The sequence below is a fragment of the Bos javanicus genome, chromosome 19, assembly GCF_032452875.1.
Source record: "Bos javanicus breed banteng chromosome 19, ARS-OSU_banteng_1.0, whole genome shotgun sequence".
Classification (NCBI taxonomy): Eukaryota; Metazoa; Chordata; class Mammalia; order Artiodactyla; family Bovidae; genus Bos; species Bos javanicus.
This window is the reverse complement of record NC_083886.1, coordinates 29568454-29596064: the sequence shown is the minus strand read 5'-3', so window position 1 is coordinate 29596064 and position 27611 is coordinate 29568454. Positions and strand designations below refer to the sequence as shown.

The window sequence follows — 27611 nt, the reverse complement described above, 5'->3', positions numbered from 1 at the left end:
ACTGAAAAACCACTCTTTGGGCTATTAATCCCTTCATTTGATGCATTTGTAGATCAGTGTGCTTCCCCCTAAATACTTCAGCATACATAACATTAAGTAAAGTTCAGGATTTGCATCTTTATCTTTTTGAGACAAAATTCACATGCACTTAAGTCCCCTACATACAAACCTTCACGTTGTGAACTTTCAAAGATATGAACCTGTGTTCCATCAACATCAGACGAGAGTGACATTGCAGCTTGCCCTCCGTCTCCTGTTGCTGACGATCCTTCAGCTCTACCGTCTCCCACGTCCTTTCCCTCCTCCAGTTGGTAACACTTCTTGCTTCTTCACTCGATGACAACTCTGTGTGCCAGCTGTTGTACTACTGTACTTTTCAAGGTACTATTATACTGTAAGATTAAAAATGTTTTTTTTTATTTGTTTTTGTGGATTTGTGTGGAAAGTCTTAGGAACCTATTACAGTACAGTACTATATAGCACATTGTGTTAGATACTTAGGCTAACTTTGTTGGACTTAGGAAGAAATTGGACTTCTGAATGTGCTCTCGAAATAGAACTCCTTCATATGTAGGGGACTTACGGTATAACAGAATGCAAAACTCTTAAGTGTTTATGTGCTTTAAGTATATATGGGCTGAGTTATTTGTATAACGTAAACCTCTGTTAAGATAGAGAACATTATCATTTTGATCATCCTGTAAAGTTCCCTCCTGTACGCAGCAAATTCCTACCCTCACTTCATTTGATTGTGTGTGTGTGTGCTCAGTCATGTCCAACTCTTTGCCTAAATATAAAATCTAAAACTATAAAACTCCTAGAGGGTAACATAAGAGAAAACCTACATGACCTTGGGCATGGTAATACCTTTTTAGTACAAAACCAGAGACATCCATCAAAGAAATAACTGATAAACTAGACTTCATTAAAAATTCCACTCTGCAAGAGACAGTGTTAAAAGATTGAGAAGATAAACCACAGACTGAGAAGAAATATTTGTGGAAGACACAACTGCTAAAGGACTGTTATCCAAAATGATTCTGCTGTGTCTTTCATATTCTTTTTTTTTTTTAATTTTTTTTTAAATTTTATTTTTAAACTTTACAGAATTGTATTAGTTTTGCCAAATATCAAAATGAATCTGCCACAGGTATACATGTGTTCCCCATCCTGAACCCTCCTCCCTCCTCCCTCCCCATACCATCCCTCTGGGTCATCCCAGTGCTCTAGCCCCAAGCATCCAGTATCGTGCATTGAACCTGGACTGGCATCTCGTTTCATACATGATATTTTACATGTTTCAATGCCATTCTCCCAAATCTTCCCACCCTTGTCTTTCATATTCTAATTAGAGATTATCATCTTTCTACTTCTGTCAATTTATTCATCATCACTGTTGACCATCATAGTGCCAGGTGCCATGCTAGGCTCCTTGCAGGCGTGATTCAATCTTGCAGAGTAACCATATCTCATTTTAAAGGAGTCTAAGGAAATGGCAGCCCACTCCAGTATTCTTGGCTGGAAAACCCCATGGACAGCGGAGCCTGGTAGGCTTCTGTCCATGGGGTCGCAAAGAGTTAGACACGACTGAGCGACTTCACTTCATACCGACGTTCAGAGGCCAATCACTTTGCCCAAAGCCCCATAGCTAAGAAGTGGTAGGCTGGATTGGAATCTATGTAGGTCATCAAGACGGAGAAGGAAAAGGCAATGCACTCCAGTACCCTTGCCTGGAAAATCCCATGGACGGAGGAGCCTGGTAGGCTGCAGTCCATGGGGTTGCTGAGGGTCGGACACGACTGAGCGACTTCACTTTCACTTTTCACTTTCATGCATTGGAGAAGGAAGTGGCAACCCCCTCCAGCTTTCTTGCCTGGAGAATCCCAGGGACAGGGGAGCCTGGTGGGCTGCTGTCTATGGGGTCGCACATCGCTGGACACGACTGAAGCGACTTAGCAGTAGCAGCAGTCATCAAGATACCATGGCCCACTTCTTAACCACTTTACCAGCATGATAGATTCATGAAGTAATTTAGAGTTTGGTAATTCAAATTCCCTTCTATATGGTGGACGAACAGCTGAGTGGACAATAATGGGTAATGTTTATTGAATACTAATTGTATGCTTTGTGTGTGCTAAGTCGCTTCAGTCATATATGACTCTGTGGCCCCAAGGACTGTAGCCCACCAGCCTTGTCTGTCCTTGGGATTCTCCAGGCAAGAATCCTGAAGTGGGTTGCCCTGCCCTCCTGCAGGGGATCTTCCTGACCCAGGAGTCCAACCCTCGGCTCCTGCATTACAAGTAGATTCTTTACCACTGGGCCACTGCTGCTGCTGTTGCTTCTGCTGCTAAGTTGCTTCAGTCGTGTCCGACTCTGTGCGACCCCATAGACGGTAGCCCACCAGGCTCCCCTTCCCTGGGATTCTCCAGGCAAGAACACTGGAGTGGGTTGCCATTTCCTTCTCCAATGCATGAAAGTGAGAAGTGAAAGCAAAGTCGCTCAGTTGTGTCTGACTCTTAGCGACCCCATGGACTGCAGCCCACCAGGCTCCTCCATCCATGGGATTTTCCAGGCAAGAGTACTGGAGTGGGGTGCCATTGCCTTCTCCGACTGAACCACTGGGAAAGCCCAATTACGTGCTTTAGATGGACTGTATTTTTTTTCCTTTACAACACAGCCTTATGTGTAATATTAGCAGAGGTATCTTAGACCTGAAATACAGAAAATTTAGCAGAGTTCATAGGCAGTTGTTGACGGACGGCTCAGTACAGCTGAGTTAAGTGTGACAGGGAAAAAAATGCTTTCAGGATACAATGAAGTATGTCCAGTTGAGAGGGGTTAGCCAAGAAACTGCAGAGTCAGACCAAGCTGATGAGTACCGATCATAACTGCTTCAAGACAAGTCATCGTCAGTCTACATGAGGCACATTTCTTAGCATCTTGAAAAATTATCTGAAACCAACAGCCAACATCGTGATTAGCTTGAAACACTAGGTATTTTAAATAAAGTTAAGAACACAACAGAGAAAACCACTGGCATAGCTCTTATGAAATTGCACTTGAGTAAAATCCAGATTCATCCCCATGGCTCCAGGGTGCGTCCCATCCACGCCTTTCCACCTCGGCGGCGTCCCTCCTGCTGTGTCTGCCCGGCTGGTTATTTATATCAGATCCTGTACTCCGGCTGCTGGTTGCTGGAATATACCGAGCTTTTTTTCTGCTTTGAGGCCTTTGCGTTTGTCTTTCCATCTGCCTCCATGCTCTGTCTCAGGCCCTCTCGTGCCTGGTCCTGCTCAGCGTTCAGGAGTCGAGTGCCCCCACCCCCGCCACCATTGAATGTCCAGGGAGTTGTCCTTTGCTCTTCTGCCTTTTCCCCCTCAGTCACTTTGTTTCCTTCGTCACCCTCCTCACATCCTACAGAGGCCCAATTTATTTTTCTTGTTTGTTTTAAATCTCTTCTAATCTTGAGCTCCAGGAAGATTGTATCCACAGCTCAATCTCTAGCATTTAAGGGATGCCTGAATTGATTTGGAAATGTGTTGAATAAAGGAATGAACGAAACTCATTAGCAGATACCAATGATGACCAAGTAGAAAGTATAATGATGATAAAAGGACATTAATGACAGGACCAAAAATATCAAATAGAGCCTAGAAATAAACTCATATAAGACTTACATTCTTTTATTCAACAGAATGTATTGAGTACTTGCTGTGCTAGGCACTATGACTTAATAGGTGAATAAGACAAACCTGGGTCCTTGCTTGTTTTGAACTTAGAAAAATACAGAATTTAACTGAGCGATGAAGCCATCATTTCTCCTAAAAACAGCATGTATATTATTTAGCTCAAAATTCTGTCTGCCTGTTTTTATAGAGGTGGCAGGTGGGAGGAGACAGGGAAGGGATATAGCAGAACAAAATACTTGAAATTTATCTGAAAAAAATAAACCTCAGAGACTACTTGTCTCTGAGGTTTTAAAAAACAATGATGGGTAATGTGGTTAGTCATACTTCAGAAATACTGCATAGGCTTTGGAATAAAGTCATAAGTGTAAGGTAAAGATAACATTTCAAATCACTTTGACCAAGATAATCAGTGTCTTGGTCAGCCATTGATAATGGGATGTGAGCTGAATCATGTGACTGGAAAATGAGATTAAATATTTACCTCAGGGCTTCCCTGGTGGCTCTGTGGTAAAGAACCCACCTGCCAATACTGGAGACACGGGTTTGATCCGTAATCAAGGAAGATCCCTTCTGCCTGGAGCTCCTGAGCCCATGCATCTCAACTACTGAGCTTGTGCTCGGAGCCAGGGAGCTGCAACTCCTGAGCCCACACACCCTAGAGCTCGTGCTCTGCAACAGGAGAAGCCCACTACTGAGCTAGAGAGTAGCCCCACTTGCTGCAACTAGAGAAAAGCCCGAGGAGCAGCAAAGACCCAGCACAGCCAGAAATAATAAAGCTAAAAAAATAACAACTTGACCTCAGACTGTACATTTTTTTCGATTAATTAAAATATAGTTGTAAAAAGTGAAGACATCAAAGTCCTGGAAGGAAAACATAGATGGATTTAACAGTGTAGGTGATAGTAATAGAAAAGCTGTATGTATGAGGTATGTACAAGATGCTCTGTGGGTCCAGGGGAGTGAACCATCTTCAGCTCTGAGGGATGAGCCTTAAAGGTATTCAGGCCTTGAAGATGCTGTCCGTGATCAGCGGGGATCCTGGGGTTCATTCGATTCCTGCAGATTCAGTTACCTTAGTCTAATTGTTCTAGAAATTCTGGTTCTAGTGCTGGATATGTTTCTGGTGCTGAGGAATTTCTTTGTAAACATTCTAATAAACTTCACTTTTCTGGCAGAGCCACTGATACCTAGCACAGGTGGGGAAGTGTTGTGAACATTTTCCTCTGTCCTCTTAACTGGCATCTACCAAAAGAATGTATGTAATTTATACCATTTAAAAATCATTTTCCAGCTACTGGTGATAGTGTTGTGTTTTGTTTCTTTTTTTTCCCTACTTACTCTCTTTTTACTTCTTACTAATTCTAGTTCCAAATCAGTTTACTTTTGTTGATTATAGGTTGGGAATGTGTGTGCTGTGCTTTCTGTAAAGCAGACTGTGTTACTATATCTTCCAGGGGCGAATCAGGTGCCGGGAAGACAGAAAACACTAAGAAAGTCATTCAGTACCTTGCTCATGTTGCTTCTTCACACAAAGGACGAAAGGACCATAATATTCCTGTAAGTTTTTGTTCTGCCCTTGTTTTTAAAACCCTTAGATTTATTCTTTAGTAATTTCAGAAACAAGAATAAGGAAGTGAGGGTGCTCAGTGCGCTGCCTTTATTGACAGCTTCCTTGTCGCCCCCAGCAAGGAGGGGCTAGGACATCAAGAAATTGCTGGTAACTGGCAATTCCAACAGGGCAAACTGAAATTACGGTTGTAACTCAAAGCCCGATCTCTTGCAGAGTTGTGGTAAGGATTGTTAGAGGTCAATAAGCAAGCTCATGAAGACTTCTCAGTTTTTAACCACCAGAGAAATATCCTCAGATATTTTCAGTGGTTCTTTCTGAACTTAGAGAGCTACCACCAACAGCAGCCTGAGGGCAGGATAGAAATTTGGGGGAGAATTGATGACAAAAGGTGTAAGAATATAACACGTCAGTTACCCTTGACTTGTAGATATGCAGATGTAGTCGTTAATACCCCCTGAGAGATGCCAGCCAAACCCGCTGTCACAGTTCTAACCCTCATGCTGACTTGGTGCTTTGGATGTGGCTTTACCGCTAGGAAAAGACCCAAACTTGCTAACGTTTGCGTTTGTCTGTTTGTAACTGAGCAGCAGGAATCACCTAAACCAGTGAAACACCAGGCAAGTGCTTTTCTTTGTTTCTTAGTCATGAATGTTTGCACTAATTTCTGTCTTTAGACTGAGTCGCTACTAGGCACAAATACCGTCAGCTCTGAGCGAAATTTCTTATGAACAAAATGTTTCTTTTTGAAAATGTGTTGCTTTGAGGCTCACTGGTCCTGAGAAGCAGCATGCCCTTTTGCTTTACCTTTGTTTTCTAGAGGAACTTTGATGTTTATTTACCCTTTCATTATGACTTGGAATCATATGTTTGTGAAGCCTGTAAACTTAGGGTTTCATGTGTCAGTGGCCAGGCACAATCACTTTAATACTTCTTAAGCATGTGGAAACCTAACTTCATGCCGTATATTAAATTTTGAATTTAGGGTTGCAACTGTAACAGTTTCTGATCTGTTAACACTGTGTGGTCTGATATGTGTAACCTGAAAGTCTCATTGTATTTAATATATAAATTTAGAATTTTTTTGTCCTGGGCAAGTTGTAGAGAAGTGTTATTCTTCCTATCAGATGCCTCGCTTTTAGCCCCACAGAGCATAGCATCTGGCAGGTCATGGACCAGAGCATGTCCTGATAGAGGGGGAGGGCAGGGCTGAGCAGCATGTCTTAGATAGACTGAGGTGTCTGCACCTGGACTAACCCTTTCCCTAGCATTGGAATGGTTTTGGTTTGTATGTCTTTCTGCAAGCACGCTGCTGCAAAGCTAGCATAAAGCAGTAAATGATAGTGTTATGAAAACAACCTATCACCATGAAGAAGCAATCAGAAGCCTCTAAAGGAATAGTCACAGACAGATTTTCAGATACCTTTCTTTAGAATTCTTAAGAGATTCTCAGATGCCAAAGCTTGTACCACACCCATAAAATCCCATGATGTTCCTTTGCTTTTAACTGTAGACCACACCAGTGATGTGAATTGGGAGGATGAATGAAATCATCACTATCCTACATGATCGTGAAAGGCTCTTTGGCCAGTTAAAGAAGGAATCTCTAGACCAGCAGCCAGATTTTCTTTGAGCTTTAGAGTACATGCTAAATGACCTTTTAATATATACCTAGATCACTAGCAAAATAGCATTAAATAATTAACCTACAGATTTAGGTTTCCTAATCCTTTGGCTTACATACATCATCATCGTTAACGTTTTGTTTCAATGTCAGAAACAACTACAGAGTGGACCCCTGTGAGTAGCATGCTTACCCCGAGATTTCACTTTGGGTCCAGTCAAGCCAGGTTCCTCCAGAAGGCACCAGCTTCTCTAGGCCATGCTGTGCTGTTGTTGCTAACCTGCATGTCTTTCTGCATGTTCTCTGTGCAGACTCTTCTGTGCTGGGGGTCATCTCAGGAACTTACTTCTCTCCCTACACCCCCATCCTCTCCTGAGTGCCCCTAGGCCTGATTTCCTCACCCCATTGTGAGGATGACTGCCATAAAGTAATGGTTTTACTTTGTCAGGTCAGTGTTTCTTTTGGTTCCCTGTAACTGGTTTCTGAATTTATGTTGAACCTTATAGGCAAAACTTGGATTCCCAGGAACCATTTGTATAAATTGATAGCATTTTATCACTAAACAGCAGTATAAATTGTAAAAAAAAAAAAAAAAAAAAAGGAAAGGTATTTGTAGCCTCCAGATTTTGTGAATCTTTATTTGCTCTTGGCTCTTTTTCCCTCAACAACTTTATTGAGGTTTAAATTCATGTCCCATAAAATTCACCCTTTTAAAGCATACAGTTCAGTGGGGTTTGTTTATTTTTTAGTCTAGTCACACAGTTACTACTACAATCAATTTTGGAATATTTTCATGGCCCCCAAAAAGAAACCCTTTACCCATAGGAATCACCTTCCATGTCCCCCCTGGAAATCATTAATCACTTTCTGTCCCTCGGAATCCACCTGTTCTGAGGATTTTATGTGAGTGGCATCACGTAACATGTGGTTCTCTGTGACTGGTTTTTCACTTTGCATAATGTTTGCAAAAGTTTGTCCTTGTTGGAGCATGTGTAAGTGCTCCATTCCTTCTTACGGCCAAATAACAACCCGTTATATTATATTCGTCATGTTTGGTTTACCATTCATCAGTTGATGGCCGTTTGGATTGTTTGCGCTTTGGGACCATTATGAATAATGCCACAATATATCAGTTTTCACACGGACATACGTTTTCACTTCTCTTGGGTGTATACCGGGAGTGGAATTGCTGGGTTGTGGAAACTTTCTGTTGAACGTTTTGGGGAACTGCCAGACTTCTGTGTAGAGGCTATACCACTTTACATTCCCAGCAATGTATGGGCATGCCAGTTTCTCCATATCCTGGTCAGTACCTGTCATTGTCTTTTTATTGAGGCCCTCCTAGCACTGTGACGTGTTCATTTGTTTTTAATGTATTTTGTAACTTCATCTTCACTATAGACATATGAACAAATATAAGAAATAAATTTTCAAAATTAAGGCCACAGTATTTAAGAAGTAAAACGTTTACCTGTAAACTTTTACTTGTTGTAACAAAATGAGTTGTCATTTGGCTTAATGCCCCAGCCGACTGCAAGTCGATCTTCAGGCTAAGTTCCCTCGTCGTGTGTCGCTGTTACAGACCCTTGCTGTCTGGCATGGTATTCAAGGCCACTCTGAAGCCTGGACCAGGTGCAGTTTCAGAGCTGGTTTGAAGACAACTAATTTCTTAAACTTGACCATCCCCCGAGAATGGCCTCTTCAGGCCCACCCACCTCCCCACCGACTGCTCAGTCAGCCATGTCAGATGGCAGCTTCCAGATGACTTTGTATCTACTGGTCTAAACTGCCTTGAACTGAGACAGAAGGGTAACAGATAGCAAGTGGCAAGCACAGAAATTATAGCCTATCCTGGAGATTGGTTCTCAACATGTGATTAGTTGCTGCCACCAGCTTCCCTCATAGCTCATTTGCTAAAGAATCTGCCTGCAATGCTGGAGACCCCAGTTCGATTCCTGGGTTGGGAAGATCCCCTGGAGAAGGGATAGACTACCCACTCCAGTATTCTAGAGCCTCCCTTCTAGCTCAGCTGGTAAAGAATCCGCCTGTAATGTGGGAGACCTGGGTTCGATCCCTGGGTTGGGAAGATCCCCTGGAGAAGGGAAAGGTTATCCCCTCCAGTATTCTGGCCTGGAGAATTCCATGGACTGTATAGTCCATTGGGTCGCAGAGTCGGGCACAACTGAGTGACTTTCACTTTCACCAGCTTCCAACCCTACTCTGTGGTCAGTGGGAAAGCCACAGCTTTGCCTGAGGGCAGCAGGAGGCCAGCCCGAGTCCCCTTGCTGGCTGAACTGGAATTTTGAAAGATGTGTGTGTGTGGGTTTTTTGTGTTTTTTTAATTTTCACCAACTTCAAACTCATTCTGTATCTATCATATAGCAAGTACATGTAATACATTATGTAATAAACACAGGGGTGTAGTTTTTATCACGATTGGCAAACCTTTAAAGCACTAATAATTTAAATACTTAGAACTTTAAAAATAATTTCAGTAGTTAATAGTAATTTCTTTTCCCCATGGTCCACAGTGACATTTCTTGTTACCACATAGAATAGAAATACAGGAACATTGCCTGTGCTGTTCCAGTGGAAAGGTTAACACTTGAGGCACTGCCCTGGAGGTTTATAAATGGCTTCATAATTTGGTTGAGAGCTGTAAGCACTTTCTACCTAAGTATGGAATTATTCAGTGTAGCAGTGATCAAATTTAGTGGTAATTTCTTACCTAAAGATCATTTTTGTGTATTGTATAGTACTAGCTTTGGGTCAAGCTTTATATGATTCATTCCTGAGTCTTTGAGGTCTATAATTGGGCTCAGTCATGTCAGAAACCCGTTGGAAGAGAAGTACCACCACATCCCTGTTAATGGAGTGGCCCCCATAGCTGGGACCCACATCTCCACACCCACCACAATGACTATGAGGACCCTTAATCCAAATCTTCCTGCCACCTCTGGCTCACCACCATCCCCTCCCCAGATACTGATAGAGTATGCTTGGACCTGTCATTATCTGTCCATTCAGCAGACATTCACAGAACATTATTTTGACTTGATGTAGAGGATGCAACCGGTGCCTTTAAGCCAAATGAAAGAATGGGATCAAGATCAGTGGATCACATGCACACCATGTGTACACACACAACATATACACGCCAGGGAGGGGGAAAAAACAATTATCTTGACCCAAACAACTCTTGTGAAGCCATGTCTAGGGAATATTAAAATGAGGTATACAATACTTGTTTTGTCTTCAAGTTAGGAGAACATTTTAAAGATAAATTATTATTGGAAGTGTTTTTATTATGATTTGATAGGATAGTGTGTAGTTTTAAGGAATCTATGTTCTGATTCCTTGAGCTAACTGTGGCTGTGTCAGATAAATGCAATGCCCCACCTATCTTATCAGTCAGTATTTTTTCTGACAATTTCTACACCCTTATCACACAGTGAGGTTAAGGAATCTTATAGCCCAAAGCATTGTTGCAGAGCCCGTGCACCAAGGGCTTTGCAAGATGGTGGCCACAGACTCAGTGATGGCTGTGACCTCTGACCTCTAGGGAAAAGGCTCTCTGTTGTGTCACAGCACAGTGGCTGCTGTCCTTAATGATGACCTTCAGCCTTGTTAACATTGGTTCAGGATACTGTGTTTGAGAAACTTTGATAGCATATAGAGTTTAGAAAGATTTACATCAGAAATTGTCTGGTGTCCCTTGAAGTCCATAAACAGGAAGATTCCCTGTACAGGGGGCGTATTATCTAGAGCTGAGAACGTGAGTTGACGCTTGTCCTGACGTTCACGTGGCAGCACCAGTCCTTGACTGGTTTCTGTTGAACACAACTGTAGACTGTGGTGAAGACCTGGGAAACCCGGCAGTCCAGACAAACGCTCTAGAGTACACACTGTGTCACGGGCCTCAGGCACATTCCCCGCCCTTGCCCAGGAGGGAGCGGCACCTCCTGACGTCTAACCACTGGCTGAGACTGCCTCATGGTATATGCTAGTTCCTGGCTTTGGGTCTGATGATAGTGTCACGTCACGTGGCAACTGGCCATTCATTTAAAAATCTTACCTGAGGTTCCTTATACTCTTTTTTTTTTTTTTTGGCTTAGAGAAGCATATTAGTGTTTTTTATTTCTTTATTTAGGTTTAGAATAATGGTGGGTATTTTAAAATACACAGGTAAGATTTGTGTTTGGAAAAGGATTTTAAGTCTTACAGTATAATTCTGAAATTCTATTCCCCGGGCATAGGGTCATTTTGTAGTGCTTTTTATGACCAGAAATGGCTTCATGCTTTCTCATGCGGCTTTCTGTTGTATTTCATGATTAAAGCACATATTAATATACTTACATCTTTTGTTTGTGAACTGTTTTATAGCTTAATTTGCATGTAAGTAAGGACACTGAATAAAGCATACACTACATCAAATATGATATGCTTAGCTTTTTTAAATTTAAGCAAGAATTCAGTAGCCTCACCATCTTTGTCATCTCTGAATTTGGAGATGAGGGTGTTGCCCTGTCTGTGCAAGTCTTATTACCTTATGTTTAGCATCTCTGTTCAATGTGACATCTTCTTCTCCTTGTGGTCAGTTGATAGAGGCTGATTTTTTTTTTTTTTTCCTTTAGCAGAGCCCATAAGACCGAGAATAAGAAGCCAACAACAAAATTTGTTAGATGGCAAATGAGAAAACTGAGGAAAGAGGCAGTGTTTTGTTTGCTTTTCCTTTGAGGAATGGAGTAGAGAGATTAAGATACATTTGCTTTTATTTATGTGTGTGTTTATGTGTGATGTCTTTTAGGGGGAACTTGAACGGCAGCTTTTGCAAGCAAATCCAATCCTGGAATCATTTGGAAACGCAAAGACTGTGAAAAATGATAACTCATCTCGTTTTGTAAGTCTAAAAGTGCCAGAAACCTTTCGTTCCTCAGACTTCTAGTTAAATGTCTACTATGATTAAGCAAATAAAGTATCTTCCTCCCTAACAGATGTAGTATGGAACAGTGAACAGAAATACAGTGCAAGTCACATGTAATTAAAATTTTCCTAGTAGTCACATTTTGAAAAGCAAAAAAAAGGAAAAAACAAATGGGAAAGTAATTTAAATCGTATGTTTATTATATATAAATATATAGTTATGTATTCTGTGGTTGTGTTGTTAATAACCTCTCTGAACTTATTTCTTCACTTTGGTTGGGGATGATATAAATAATTCTGGGCTTGTCGTGGAGATTAAATGAGGTGCATGTCAAGTACTTAACACAGCACTGGGCACAATTAACCCTGAACAAAGTGAAGTTGGAATTTGATGTGGTAAATTGTTGTCTTTGTACCTTGCTGTTTCTATGGTATATGGATCTCAGAATAATTTATCACTACTGTTACTTCTCTTTATTTATTTTTGATATTTTGGTTTTATTGGGGTGTAGTTGATTTACAGAGTGGTGTTAGTTTCAGGTGTACAGCAGAGTGATTCAGTTATACAGGCCCGTGTATTCATTGATTTCTTAGGTTCTTTTCTCATATAGATTATCACAGAATATTGGGATGGTACTTCTCTAAAATTTTCTTCTCAGCCATTCCACTCTCTGAATTCAGTGAAAACTTTACTTTCTCCCTCAGCTCGCACAGCTCGTCTAGGGACATTTTCCTGAATGACAGCAAGATCAGTGTCACAGGACATGGCCTTCCCTTTTCCAGCTTCTCAGAGTCAATACTTGGATAGCAAGTTGTTCAGCTTCTGCTATTTCTGCTTCAATAGCTGGAGTTGTTTCTCTGTTTTTCCTCCCTCCTCTGGTATTAGACGTCTTGGTTAAAGTTAAGAAGGCCAGAATCAAAGCAACTTTAATTCTAACGATTCCTTAATGGGCGGTTTTTAGAAATCAGGATAACTGTGACTTTTTTTTTTAACCATGGGGGTGTAAAGTTGCGGTCCATGCAATAGTCTGATGACGTGGTTTCTGGAATTAGAAGCCACCAGACCATAGTTCAGTTCATTTCTGTCACTCAGTCGTGTCCGACTCTTTGTGACCCCATGGACTGCAGCACCCCAGGCCTCCCTGTCCATCACAAACTCCTGGAGCTTGCTCACGCTCATGTCCATCGAGTTGGTGATACCATCCAACCATCTCATCCTCTGTCATCCCCTTCTCCTGCCTTCAACCTTTCCTGGCATCAGGGTCTTTCCGGTGAGTCAGTTCTTCGAATCAGGTAGCCAGAGTATTGGAGCTTCATCGTCAGTCCTTCCAATGAATAACAGGACCGATTTCCTTTAGGATGGACTGGTTGGATCTCCTTGCAGTCCAAGGGACTCTCATGAATCTTCTCCAATACCACAATTCAGAAGCATCAATTTTTAGGTGCTCAGCCTTCTTTATAGTCCAAACTCTCACATCCATACATGACTCCTGAAAAAACCATAGCTTGGACTAGACGGACCTTTGTTGGCAAGGTAATGTCTCTGCTTTTTAATATGCTCTCTAGGTTGTTCATAGCTTTTCTTCCAAGGAGCAAGCATCTTTTAATTTCATGGCTGCAGTCACCATCTGCAGTGATTTTGGAGTCCCCAAAAATAAAACCTGTCACTGTTTCTGTTGTTTCCCCGTCTGTTTGCCATGAAGTGACAGGACCAGATGCCTTGATCTTAGTTTTTTGAATGTTGAATTTTAAGCCAACGTTTTCACTCTGCTCTTTCACTTTCATCAAGAGGCTCTTTAGTTCCTCTTTGCTTTCTACTGTAAGGGTGGTGTCATCTGTATATCTGAGGTTATTAATATTTCTCCCGGCAGTCTTGATTCCGGCTTGTGCTTCATCCAGCCTGGCATTTCATGTGATATGGGCCTTCCCTGGTGGCTCAGATGGTAAAGAAGTTAAATAAGCAGGGTGACAATATACAGCCTTGATGTACTCCTTTCCCAATTTGGAACCAGTCTGTTGTTCCATGTCCAGTTCTAACTGTTTCTTCTTGACCTGTGTATAGATTTCTCAGGAGGCAGGTAAGGTGGTCTGGAATTCCCATCTCTTTAAGAATTCTTTACAGTTTGTTGTGATCCACACAGTCAAAGGCTTTGGTGTAATCAATAAAGCAGAAGTAGATATTTTTCTGTAACTCTCTTGCTTTTTCTGTGATCCAGTGGATGTTGGCAATTTGATCTCTGGTTCCTCTTGCCTTTTCTAAATCCAGCTTGAACATCTGGAAGTTCTCCATTCACGTACTATTTTGAAGCCCAGCTTGGAGCATTCTGAGCATTACTTTGCTAGTGTGTAAGATGAGTGCAATTGTGCAGTAGTTTGAACATTCTTTGGCATTCCCTTTCTTAGGGATTGGAATGAAAACTGACCTTTTCCAGTCCTGTGGCCACTGGTGAGTTTTCTAAATTTGCTGGCATATTGAGTGCAGCACTTTAACAGTATCTTTTAGGACTTGAAATAGCTCGACTAGAATTCTATCACTTCTACTAGCTTTGTTCATGGTGATGCTTCCTAAGGCCCACTTGACTTCGCACTCCAGAATGTCTGACTCTAGGTGAGTGACCAGACCATACGGAACCCGGTATACAAAGGCAGCCGATAACCCTCTGTATTACTTGTGCCCAGGCTGCCGAAACAGCACTGCAGACTGTGTTTTTTCACAGTGCAGGATAAAGTCTGAGATCAGTGTGTGGCCAGGGTTGGTTTCTTCTGAGGTCTGTCTCCTTGGCTTGTGGACAGCCATCTCCTGGGAATTCATGTGGTCTTCCCTCTGCATGTTTGTTCTGTTCTTCTAAGACCCCAGTCACGTTGGATTCGGCCCACCATTATGACCTCATTTTAACTTAATTACATTTGTGCAGACCCTTTCTTTAAATATAGTCTTGTTCTAAGCTAGTAGACATTAGGATTTCAGCATATGAATTTGGGGGTGGTGGGGACAACTCCACCCTAACACCTAATACCCTCAGAGGTAGTTGAAGTGCAAGAGGCTTTCCAGGTTATGTGAAAAGCAGTAGGGACGTATTTGCTTGGAATACTGTTTATTCCTAGTAAGATAAAATCTGAAGATCTGCTTCGTCCAAGTTCATTTAGTAATTATTTTAGCTTTTTCTCTACAGAGTGGGATAACAAATATGCCTGTGTCAGTAAGAAGCATGGCTGTGACTTTCAGATCTGAGGAAATTGAGCTGCGTTTAGAGTTTCTGTCATTCCATGGATCATCAGAGTTGAGTCTGAGCCACAATTAAATTCTTTTTGCTGAAAGCCCTGTGTTTAGTGGCTATGTCATGGAGCCGGAGATAGCTACCAGCTTTGGTATGCTATGCTATGCTAAGTCACTTCAGTCGTGTCCGACTCTGTGCGACCCCACAGACGGCAGCCCACCAGGCTCCCCCGTCCCTGGGATTCTCCAGGCAAGAACACTGGAGTGGGCTGCCGTTTCCTTCTCCAATCCATGAAGGTGAAAAGTGAAAGTGAAGTCGCTCAGTTGTGTCTGACTCTTAGCGACCCCATGGATTGCAGCCTAACAGGCTCCTCCGTCCATGGGATTTTCCAAGCAAGAGTACTGGAGTGGGGTGCCATTGCCTTCTCCAGCTTTGGTATGAGAGTGTTGTAAAGATTTTCAAGGACTTCGTAGTGGATAATGTCTTATTTTACCACATAAATCAAGGTGCCAGTCTCTCCTGATTTCTAAACACCCCCGTCCCCCAAACCACATTCCAAATCCAAGAGAAACAGTTTTGTGCCCATTTGTCTCACTTTTGCCTAGAAAAGGTAAACTGCTACTAACCAGACCTGTCCTTTGGTCTAGAATGTGGTGATCCCATTATTAAAAGGTAAGGACTCAGCGGATGGGGACCTTGTGTTTGGGGCAGAGAGACAGGTGTTAGAGGCTACTGCTTTGTAACCAGATGCCGTAAGTCCTAGTGATGTAGAGCATTTGTTGTCTCAGTGTTGCTGGGTGCTGGTTCTGGTTCAGGGTCTGCCGGGAGGTCGTCATTACCGTGTGATTGGCTAGCGCTAAGCATCTGAAGGCTGCTGAGGCTGGAGGAGCTTAGCTTCCCAGCTTGTTACTCGGGTAGCTTTTGGCAAGAGGCCTCAGTTCCACAGGCTTCCCAGGTGGCTCAGAGGTTAAAAAAAAAAAAAATCCGCCTGCCAGTGCTGGAGACACAAGTTTGATCCCTGGGTTGGAAAGATCCCCTAGAGAAGGGAATGGTAACCCACTCTAGTATTCTTACCTGGGAAATCCCATGGATAGAGAGAGGAGCCTGGTGGGCAACAGTCCGTGGGGTCGCAAAAGAGTCAGACACAACTTAGCGTCTAAAATAACAAATCTGTAATTTGCATTACTGTAGATCAGTGGTTCTCAATTTGGGATCCCCTAGGTTTCCTACACTTGGCATCTCGTGGGTGGAGGCCAGGCATATTGCTGAACGTTCTGCAATGTACAGGAGGCCCCACACCAGAGTTATCCCCACACATCAGTTATATGGAGGTTAAGAAACTCCTCTGATGTTCTCCTTTAAATGGTAGTTTAAATTAGGAAATTCATTGTAAAGTAGTACTGTACATAGTCCCCTTAATGCTTGTTATTGGCACAGCTTGTCCAAAAGTTGATAAAGATTATTCTGATGGGAACTTGTTATACATTCTACTGGTGGGAAGAATTTCTTAGATTGTTTCCAGGAAAATTGATTCTAGCAAGAATCATCCATCAGTGTAAATTCTCAACAAACCCTGATTCAGCTGAGGTTCTGCTTTCCCAAGTGCTTGTGCTACTGAATAATCATCACTAAGTATGCTCTAATATAGTAAAAGCTGATCTTTTTAGAAAAGGTTTTTTATTAAGGCAGTGTTAGACATAGCTAATCATTCAACCAAGAAACAAAGATGCCTTTAAATTGTTGACTTTGAGTTTTAATGTTTAGAAAGTCAACTTTACGTTGATATGTATAGTATTTTTTTTTAAAGAAAGAGTTGCGTAACCAGTTACTATTATCGTAAGGCTTTAACTGCGCAATAACACGAGAAGGTTGATTTTAGCAATATTAGTTCCGCTGATCAACTCTCCTTCCACATTCAGTTAAAACATCTCAGCAGTCTTCAGTGGGCATTGCCAACCCTGGTTCTCGGGGTTAGACAGTAGCCAGTGTAGACTCATTTTCAAATTTTACGTGATGGGATTTTTTGTTGTGCATTTCAGTTAATTATTAAGTAAGCACCTATTCTTTGCTGGTCACTGTGCTGCTTACTTGTTATCTCCAGTTGGATGTCTAATAGATTTCTCAAATTGACATATTCCAAATGGAACTTTTTTCTTTTTCTTTCAAAGTATCTTTTTGTAAGTCTTAGGTGAATAAATGATACAATCAAGTCACCCAGTTGCTTAAGCGTAAAACAAAATAGAATCAACAAAACCTAGAAAACCGAAATACCTAGGAGTCATCCTTGACTTTTTGTTCATGTCCAGGCCAGGACTGAATTGTGTGGGTCCACTTCCAGAACGTATTTCCAGTCTGTCCAAGTTTCTCCATCCTCGTCCCCTATACGCCTCATTTGTCTCAAAACCTAAATCAGATCTGAGGAGGTTTCCCTGTGTTCTCTCTCCCAGCCTCCTGCTGTTTTCCTTCATAGCACTTCCCACAGTCTGTGGTTTGTGCTGTGCTCATCTGTGATTTCTTTCCTCCTAGGATATAAGATCCCTGATGGTAGAGGCCCTTCCCATCTTGCTTTCCAGATCCTTAGTTGCTGGCTCTGTGCCTCCCACGTACATAGTAGGTGTGCAGAAGTCTTTGGAATCCATTCAGTTACAGTGTAGTTGCCTACTAAGTGCTAGACAGTCTTTTAGACCCTTGGACTAATCAGTGGACAGAGCTCGCCTTCATTTTAACTTTTTGATCACTTGCCATCACATGCATTTGAGCTCAGGTAGCACGTGCACGTGCCAGGCCCTCAGGGAATGTGCATGCCCTCATTTTTTTGCTTTTTTTTTTTATAGTTGATTTGCAACATTGTGTTAGTTTCAGTTATACAGCAAAAATGATTCAGTTATACATATATATATATTTTTTTAGATTCTGTTCTGTTATAGGTTATTACAAGATATTAACCTATATCATTCCCAGTGCTATACAGTAAATCCTAGTGGCTTATCTGTTTCATATGTGGTAGTATATATCTGTTAATCCCATACTCTTAATTTGTCCCTGTCCTCCCCTTTCCCTTTGGTAGCCATAAGTTTGTTTTTTATGTCTGTGAGTCTGATTCTGTTTTGTAAATAAATCCATTTGCATTATTTTTTAGATTCCACATGTAAGCAGTATCATATATGTGTCTTTCTTTTTCTAACTTACTCATTCTGTATGATAATCTCTAGTTCCATCCATCTTGTTACAGATGGCAATTTCATTCTTTTTTATGAATGACTTCTATTGTGTATGTGTATATATATGTATATGTGTATATATATATATAGACACACACACGCCACATTTTTATCCATTGTTGATAAACATGTTGATGGACATTTAGGCTGCTTCCATGCCTTGGCTATTATAAATAGTGCTGCTGTGAACATTAGGGTGCATATTATCTTTTTGAATTCGAGTTTTCATCTTTTCTGGATATATGCCCGGGAACAGGATTGCTGGATCATATGATAACTATTTTTAGCTTTTTAAGGAACCTCCATACTGTTTTCCATAGTGCCTATGCCCCAGATTTAGAAGTGTGGGGCTCTGGCCAGGAGGGAGGCTCTGGCACCATGGCTAGGCCAGGCCTGGGGTTGGGGTTGGTGTGGGACCTCAACATGAAAGAGCAGTGTGATGTTAAAAGATGAATTGTGTGTCCAGTGGAATTCCATGCAGTCATTATTTAAAGCCACGTGCTTGCAGTGAAAATATTTGAAACTATAAATTCCATAAACTTTAGAATCCATTTGTTTCCATTTCTTTGATCTGAGTAATTTCCTGAAGAATATCTTTTTTTCCAAAGATGCTAGCATATGGTTTGTATTAAAGAAGATTCTTTAGGAGAGCATTACCCTTATGAAAATAATTGTTCACAGTTAGTCCAGCTCTCTGTTTACTGAAAAGTCAGATGCATTCCAGATGGAGAGGTTTATGTAAAATGAATCTCTTGTAATGAAACTTTGAAACAGGGATTTCAATTTCAAAATGATTGTATCGGCAGATACATCTTCCCTCAGAAAGTTTTAGTGGGGATCACGCTCCATACTTCCCCACATCTTTTCCCTTTTTGTTCTTTTCTCTTTTTTTCCTTCTTTTGCAAATATTTAAGCCAGTTTGGCAATTCCCAAGTTATGTACCTCAAGGTATTAATAGCTAATTAGCTTCCAACCATTGGAGCCAGATAAAGGCTCCAGGTGACCTCCCTACTGCTTGGCTACCAAGTTACAGCGGAAGTGAGTCAGAGTTCTGTACCCTGACCTGTATGGGCCAGGAGGCACCAAAATCAGTTTTGTAGGTAAATTGAACACGGTCGATGCTCTGTCTTTAGTACCCTCACCCAGACTTTCTGTAGACTTACTGAGGCCAACGTGACGGCACCTGAGACAGGATGGGGTCTACACGGGCATCCCTCGTCCTCCAAGCGAGCTGCTGCCCTCCCAGCCCTTGGGGCTTGTTGCAGCCCTGACACCCGGCCCACACCAGACTGGCTGGCGGACGTCTGTGTATTTCCAGTCAGACCAGGGCTCTTAATGTCACTCATTTTCCCCCAGGAATTTCAAACATCCATTATACTAAGTAACAAGGCCACTTAATTCATAAGAAAACTCATTTTACTAATTAACAAAGCTTCTGGTGTAGTTCAGAGATTAAAATAGCTGGAGCATTTAAAATAGCCATCTGGCCTCGGGATTGTGTCCTGGCTAATTACTTCCCGATTGAGTTTTCCCATTTAGGGCAAATAGCTACCTCCAGACTGGAGATTCTTCCTGGAGCAAACTCACTCACACACAGAGCACACTGTCTAGGCTGCTGTGTTTTCTAGCAAAGTACAGATCTTACAACAACTTTAAATACAAATTAGGAAGAAGGAAAAAAGCATGAAGACTGCATTGTCCCTGTAGTAAGGTGCTAACAATGTAGGTTTAGTTACTATGGATATGTCGTAACCACCCACCAGAATAAGCTCTAGAAAGTCGATGTCAATTCAGAGGGGATAAAATTCTTTAAGATAATTTTCTTATTTTCTTAATAGTATCAAAATATCCAAGTTGTCCTATTGCCTCCTTTGAGTGAAATTCTTAACAGTTTCAGTTTTACCTAACAGAGAGGATGCTAGTTGTCTGCTGTTGAGACTCTTGCAGGTAACGCACTGTCTTAGTTGTCCTTGGATCGGAGCACAGTGTGCATGGCATCAAAATGCACCCTCTGTCATTCATACATAACGGAAAATACTTGTCCTGTTTTTGCTTTTTCCTTTGTTTTTGTCTTTGTTGACGAAATCCTGGTTTGACTATTCTGAGTACCCCAATCTGACCTGTATGGGAATCAGATACAGAGCAGACATCTTCCACAGTGATTCAATGGCCACGGGTTTGAGCATCCTCTGGGAGAAGGTGATGGACAGGGGAGGCTGGCATGCTGCAGTCCATAGGGTCACAAAGAGTCCTGACTTAGGACATGACTTAGCGACTGAACAACAGCAAAATCTTCCACAAGTTTCTTCATATTGTGTTTAAAAGATTAGAGGACCCAGCCCACTTAATAGTAAAACTCAACTTGTTTTCCACTTTGGTCTAGATTTGTATGTTAACAAAAATGCTAATTCTGAAAGAGTATTGATTCGGTATGTGAGGAGGTACTAATTTACTTTGGGGTCAGGGGAGGGCTGGAGGGACACCCCTGTCCACTCTGCTCCCTCTCCACGTGTAGGCTCGCTCACCCCACTTTCTTCATGATTTTTTGCCTGGCCCTTTTCATTCAGCCAAAAGATACTTGTTTGGCACTAATTGTAATGGTTAGAGCAGCTACAGGTGCTGGTTATGAAAAGCTCCCTATGGCTAGGGAGCTGATCTGAAAGTTAGGTGTTGTGTGTTGGTGACTTTGCTTGTTTATCCAAGTAAGTGAGCACATGTCTAAAATAACCTGGGACACTTCTTTTTAGGTTACCTGTTCAGAAGCCCAAAATTTAGGGTGCTTTTTTTTTCTTCCAATTGCTCCTCTGAATGTAACTTCCTTTTTTTAGTTTGTATTCTCTGATGAAGTAAAGGAAAAATAAGCTCACCAAATATAAAATGGATTATGTTCAGTGTAAGATTTTAAAGTTATTAGAGTTCAACATTGCCAGTATGGCAACTTTGTTCTTTTGCCCAAATAAAGAATTTTTTAATGAATTTTGAACTTGTGATGTAGAGTGTAAAGAAAAGGGAATAGAAAATAGTAAAGAAGTTGAAAACTTAAACTGCATGTAGACTAGTATATAATAAAGAAATTAGACAATTTATTGAAAGCTGAAAGTTTATTTTACTATACAACAAACTTTTAAGTGAAGTACTCAGCAAGAATTAGGTGGTATGATATGATTTTGATTAACTTTTCTACAGTGTTAAAGAAAAGTTTGAAAAAGTATCTGAGCAGCGGGTTGGCAGTTTATTCTTGCAGTTTTGAAGTAATAACATTATCTTGACTACTCTCTTTTAAAATAGCTATTTTTTTTTTAGCTCAGTGAAGTATTGTATAAATGATACAGCTATTTAAAAGTCGTAAAGAATTGTAATCCTCATTATCACCATCAGGACCTGATTTTAATTTAGTTTCTTTTTTGAGCAGTTCTAACTATCTGTAAGGACTGTTAGTTTTTAAACTTTATTCTTTCTTAAGGGTCTTCCACATAAAAAGGATGGAATTGACTTATTTTTAAAAATAGAGTAAAACTCATTTCTCTCATAATTACCATATGATTCCTTTGGACCATTATTAAATCTAAGAAAAATTAAGGGTTTTAGTAATCTTATCACTATGATATATTAGTGATCTTTTCTGTGTTTTGTAACACTTTGCTATTTCATCATCCTGGGAATTGATTCATCATTACTCATCAGTTATCCCCAACAATGTTAAAACAAGACCAGAATAATAAAGAGTAATGGAATTGCCTAGTAGGATGCTATCACAGTGACTACTGCATCGTCCTTTAGTTTGCTTATTACATTGCCCAGAGAATGCACTATCTTTCAAGAAGGTATGAAAGAGTGCTGCAGAGAGCATTTTTTAGTCTACTTTTAGCTTTCAGTGAACACAGTTGAAAAATCAAAAGTTTTCACCAAAATGGCCAAGAGAAAAGAATGACAGAGGAACACTTTTCACAAACGTTAGATGAATGAGATGAATGCAGAGAGATAGGCAACATTGTAGACTCTGAACGATGATGGTGAACTTGGTTCCAGAAGTCTCAGATTGAGTCTCCAAATAGTGTAGCCTTGAGTTTTCTCAGATCCAAGAACAGTGTATTTCTAAAGACCAAAAGGAAATATGTCTTTGGCATCCAGTTAGTCTTTGAAGAGGAAGAATTTCCTCACTGAGAATGTTGTAATAAGAATCTGGACCACTGGTGTTCTGAATGACTGAGTGACGGTGCTCTTTCATCTTTTGTGATGTTTGTGAATCAGCATTTATCCAGTATGGTTTATAAAAGGACAAACGCTGGAGGCAAAATTGTATATCAGAGTGATTAAAGGGAAGTAGATGGTGTCGAAATGAAGAGATTCGTTGGATTGACCATTCTAATTGGTGCTTGTAAATCTAAAAATGAAAATGTTTTACAGTTCTAGATCAAAAAAGATCTTCCTCTCTTCACAGAATTACAGACTGTCAGACGCTTTGGGTATTCTTCTAGTATTGCATTCTGACAATGCAAAGGCAATAACAAGTGAGAAGCTGTTGTCAGAAGAGAATAAAGGTGTTTATGGTTGCCACTCTGAATAGCTATGTGCCCAGACTTGAAAACAGTGGAGTAGTTTTCCTTACAGTTTAGAGGTTGAAATCAGACTGCACTGTTATCATGGACTGCTACTCTCTGTAGTAGTTTTAAGAGAACTCAAAACAAGCACAGAACCTCCCTTTAAATTACTGTTCATCTTGAAGCTAATGAATGTACTGGGTAACCCGAAAGACTACTCAGCTCTACCCGACTACCAGGGGAATCCTTTCTCTGTGCCCTCAGCTCTGTCTCAGCCCCCTGGACGTGCTTGGGCCACGTTGTTCTGCAGGTGCTGAGAAAGCATGGCCTTCTGCCCCTGGAGTTGGGAGCATTGTGTCAGCATCTCTCAATGCCTCAACCATTTTATTTTTATTAACTGTTATTTGTGTAAACTGTTATTTGTATTAACTGTTATTATTAAGTCCACTTACATAATATCACTAGTCCATCTGAAAAGGAGGAAAGGTTTTTTCTCCTGTTTAAAAAAAAAATCCAAACAAAACTTTGTCTCCCTTCATGAAATAAAACTAACCAAATAAGCAAGCAAACTGTCATGTTTATTTTGTGACTCTGAAGTAATTAACAAATTCCCTATGGAAGTAATTGCTAAATGCTCACCAGCAGCCTCTTAAAGATGGATTTGCGCGGTAGTCGATAGAATTTAAATTGTTACCTCCTTAAGTTCTGTGACACAAAGATCCGCTTTTAAGCTTGAAGGTGTTGCTGATATTGGTGTCACCATCCTCTTTTTCAGCTTCACGTTCTGTTAATGTATTCTGTTGTCCACATATACTCAGTTACAAATGTTAGACCCATGTCCAGAGTTGTTTCAGTTTAACCAGTGTTTTGATAATTTATAAACGTAGTGAGTGACTTTATACATAACTGTTTGAGAGGTGCTAAGAGGCTGTTTTTCACAAAATGCTTTTGCTTCATCCAGGAATTATGTTTTTTACCTCCCTCTCAAACACTTTGGGGTTTAGGGGCATCTAAAGGAGACCCTTAGTGAAATGTGCATCTGTTACTGTGATGGCATGATACTTTAGCTATATCAACTAGCCATGCATTTCCTGTGCAGAGCAAGGCTTTCAGTTCCTGGGCTGTACACTGCTCTGTTGAGCTGTATCTCTGTCCATACACCAGTACCACACCTTCTTAATTACGCTATAGCTGTCTTAATTATCCTATAGCTTCTTGAAATCAAGTAGTGCGAGTCCTAGAGCTCTCAAAATCATTGTGACTTCTTTAGGTCTTCATTTCCCTTAAATTAAATCTTGTCCACGTCCACCGAGAAAGTCGTCCCATCCCTTGCCTTTTCCTGTGATGAATAGTTGTAGTATGTTTACAAATATCAGTCCTTAGCAGTCCTGGGTTTCTCAATCATTGTTGTGTTCTTTGGTTTTACAAAGTATACTTAATTTGGTCTTTTATATCTATATTTGCAAGTAAGATATTTGCTTTTATTTTGCTTTCTGATATGTTTTTTATGATATATTTGCCAGCTTGTATATTCAGTGTTACGATAACTTTATAAAATGGATTGTGAAAGATCACTATTTTCTGTTTCCCTGAAACAGTTATATGTGTAATAAGACAATTCAATATTCCCTAAAGAATTTGCTGAACTATTTAAGACCAGTCCATCATTTTTAAAGGAGTAATTGTATTTTATTATTTTCTGTGTTTATGGTCTGTTCAACTTTTCTCTTGTTTTTCTTTGAATGAATTTCTGTTTTCTTAGGAAATCATCTTTATTTTTCACTTTTCTCAAATCTAGCATTGGAGGACTGGATTTTTTGTTTCAATGCTATTCTCCCAAATCTCCCCACCCTCTCCCTCTCCCACAGAGTTCATAAGACTGATCTATACATCGGTGTCTCTTTTGCAATCTCGTACACAGGGTTATTGTTACCATCTTTCTAAATTCCATATATATGCGTTAGTATACTGTATTGGTGTTTTTCTTTCTGGCTTACTTCACTCTGTATAATAGGCTCCAGTTTCATCCATCTCATTAGAACTGATTCAAATGTATTCTTTTTAATGGCTGAGTAATACTCCATTGTGTATATGTACCACAGCTTTCTTATCCATTCATCTGCTGATGGGCATCTAGGTTGCTTCCATGTCCTGGCTATTATAAACAGTGCTGCAATGAACATTGGGGTACACATGTCTCTTTCCCTTCTGGTTTCCTCAGTGTGTATGCCCAGCAGTGGGATTGCTGGATCATAAGGCAGTTCTATTTCCAGTTTTTTAAGGAATCTCCACACTGTTCTCCATAGTGGCTGTACTAGTTTGCATTCCCACCAACAGTGTAAGAGCGTTCCCTTTTCTCCACACCCTCTCCAGCATTTATTGCTTGTAGACTTTTGGATCGCAGCCATTCTGACTGGCGTGAAATGGTACCTCATAGTGGTTTTGATTTGCATTTCTCTGATAATGAGTGATGTTGAGCATCTTTTCATGTGTTTGTTAGCCATCTGTATGTCTTCTTTGGAGAAATGTCTATTTAGTTCTTTGGCCCATTTTTTGATTGGGTCGTTTATTTTTCTGGAGTTGAGCTGTAGGAGTTGCTTGTGTATTTTTGAGATTAGTTGTTTGTCAGTTGCTTCATTTGCTATTATTTTTTCCCATTCTGAAGGCTGCCTTTTCACCTTGCTAATAGTTTCCTTTGTTGTGCAGAAGCTTTTAAGTTTAATTAGGTCCCATGTATTTATTTTTGCTTTTATTTCCAATATTCTGGGAGGTGTTAGAAGAGCTTTTAAAAAGTTTTAAATGGTTAGCATTTTATTTTTATTATGTCCAGTAAAGTTACCTACCCCAGCCCTAAGTTTATTGAGGCTTTTTCTTTTCCTTTTATTTGGGATAATATATTTAAGATTCCATTTTTGTAACCAACTTGTGGATACATGACAGAGTAACTTTGGCTTATTTATTATAGTGTTCAGATCTCCTGTGTCCTTAATTTATTTTCAGTTTTTTTTTTTTTTTGTAATTTATTTTCAGGGCAAGTTTATTCGGATCAACTTTGATGTAACTGGCTATATCGTTGGGGCCAACATTGAAACATGTATCCTTTTTCATAATTGCATTATTCAAAATAGAGAATGATTTAATCTTCCTGCGGCCTGGTGGCCATCCTCTGTAACGCCTCTTCCATTTCCCAGATGATAAAACTTAAGCCCAGAGAAATTGTGACTTGTTTAGATACTTTCAACTACTGAATATGAACTCCAAAGTGATATTTTGTTGTTGTTTGTTTTTGACACTGGGTCATGATCTGGTCGCGTGGCTAGGGAAGTGGAGGGTCCCACTAAGGTGAGAACACCTGTACATATACTGGCATTTGAACAGGCAAATGGACCCAGGAAGTGTTTGTGTGCTCATAGCACATTTAGGTGAGTAACATCTTCAGTTCTGCTGTATTAGCCCATTTTTCCCCCATCTACTTTTGATTTTAGTAGAGTGACCATGTCCCATTGAGACGAACCTTATAATCTACAGAGTTGAAGCAGTTTCACTTAGTGTTAAGCAGAATAAAGTCAGAGGGGAAAGAAAGGTCAAACACGTAGACTAGTCCTCAGAAATGTCACAAGCGTAGAGTAGCCTTAAGGAACGATGGATCTATAGAGAGAATTAGTGTGATTAAAAAGAATATATTAGAAATGATTCTGAATGATAGTGTCCCAGTTAGGAAATAACAGCTGAAGTTCTCTATACTTGTTAATACTCTTTGTCATAGATACTGTTTCTGGCCCTTGGGTCGGGGATGGATCGGATTTTTCCTGTTAATTCAGAACTATGTTTTATGTCTCTAAATATGCTCAGAGCCAGAAAACAAAACAAACACTTGAACATGACAGGCAAATGGATCCAGAGCAGGGGTCCCCAGCCTCTACCACCTGAAGATCCGAGGTGGAACTAATGTAATAATAGAAAAAGTGCACAATGACTGTAACGCGCTTGAATCATCCCCAGACCACCCCCACTCTGGGCCATGGAGAAATCATCTTCCGCAGAACCAATCCCTGGTGCCAAAAGGGTTGGCGACCGCTGCGCTGGAGTCTCTTCACGTTGAAGAGCATCCTTCATGTGCATGCACTCTTCACCGAATGTGGAGGGTGTGTTTGGGATAGTCCAATTTTTAATTAAAATTAGGCTATATGCACATACCCAGTTTGCTGTGGTGGCCCCAGGAAGATTTAATTCAGAGATAATTCTCTCCCAGAGCAGTGGAACTGAGACTCTTGGGAGTCCAGTGGGACTGTCAGTGCAGAGATATTCCAGGAGCATCCAGACTCAGTGGACAGAGAAACCGAAACAGGCCCCAGATCCGTGCCCCAAATACCCACACGGGGCTGCGGTGTTCTGACACACGGATACTGACTGACTGGAGTGGTACCAGAGTTACGCACATTTTGGAGTCCAGCAAAGTCTTGGTTTCTGACTGTGCTGTTTGAGTAATTTCTTTGTGCCCTGGTTTCCTTCTTTGTGAAATTGCGATAATAAGTCTGCTATTAAAAGGCTTTTCCACCTCAGACAACTTGGCTTCCCTTTTTTTTATAGCGTCTCACGGCTCCTTGTGTAGAGCTGTGTTCTTTGAACATAATCCAAGTCAGGGTAGTGTGGGTGGAGGGAGGGGTGAGGGAAGCACTCTGATCTTCAAGCTCCCTGCAAGTTCAGAGGTTCTAGAAGATTAGTGAGAAACAGAAACTGCATGTCTTTTCTTTTTCCGCATACAAAATTCCATCATTTAGAGTGATTCATTGCGGACTAGTTACTGTATTCTAAAGAAAGAAAAATC

General features: G+C 40.8%; 1 protein-coding gene across 6 annotated transcripts in view; it reads left to right on the top strand.

The window, feature by feature from the left end:
* Positions 1-27611, top strand: part of MYH10 (myosin heavy chain 10) — a 121941-nt gene that overhangs the window by 40069 nt on the left and 54261 nt on the right. For 4 of the 6 annotated variants that reach the window (XM_061390996.1, XM_061390995.1, XM_061390994.1 and 1 more), the window contains exons 5-8: positions 5144-5246; positions 5847-5876; positions 11688-11780; positions 25814-25877. In XM_061390996.1, the coding sequence (XP_061246980.1) occupies positions 5144-5246; positions 5847-5876; positions 11688-11780; positions 25814-25877 (290 nt within the window). The remainder of the gene's footprint in view (positions 1-5143; positions 5247-5846; positions 5877-11687; positions 11781-25813; positions 25878-27611) is intronic. The other 2 variants (XM_061390999.1, XM_061390997.1) reach the window with 1 other exon arrangement.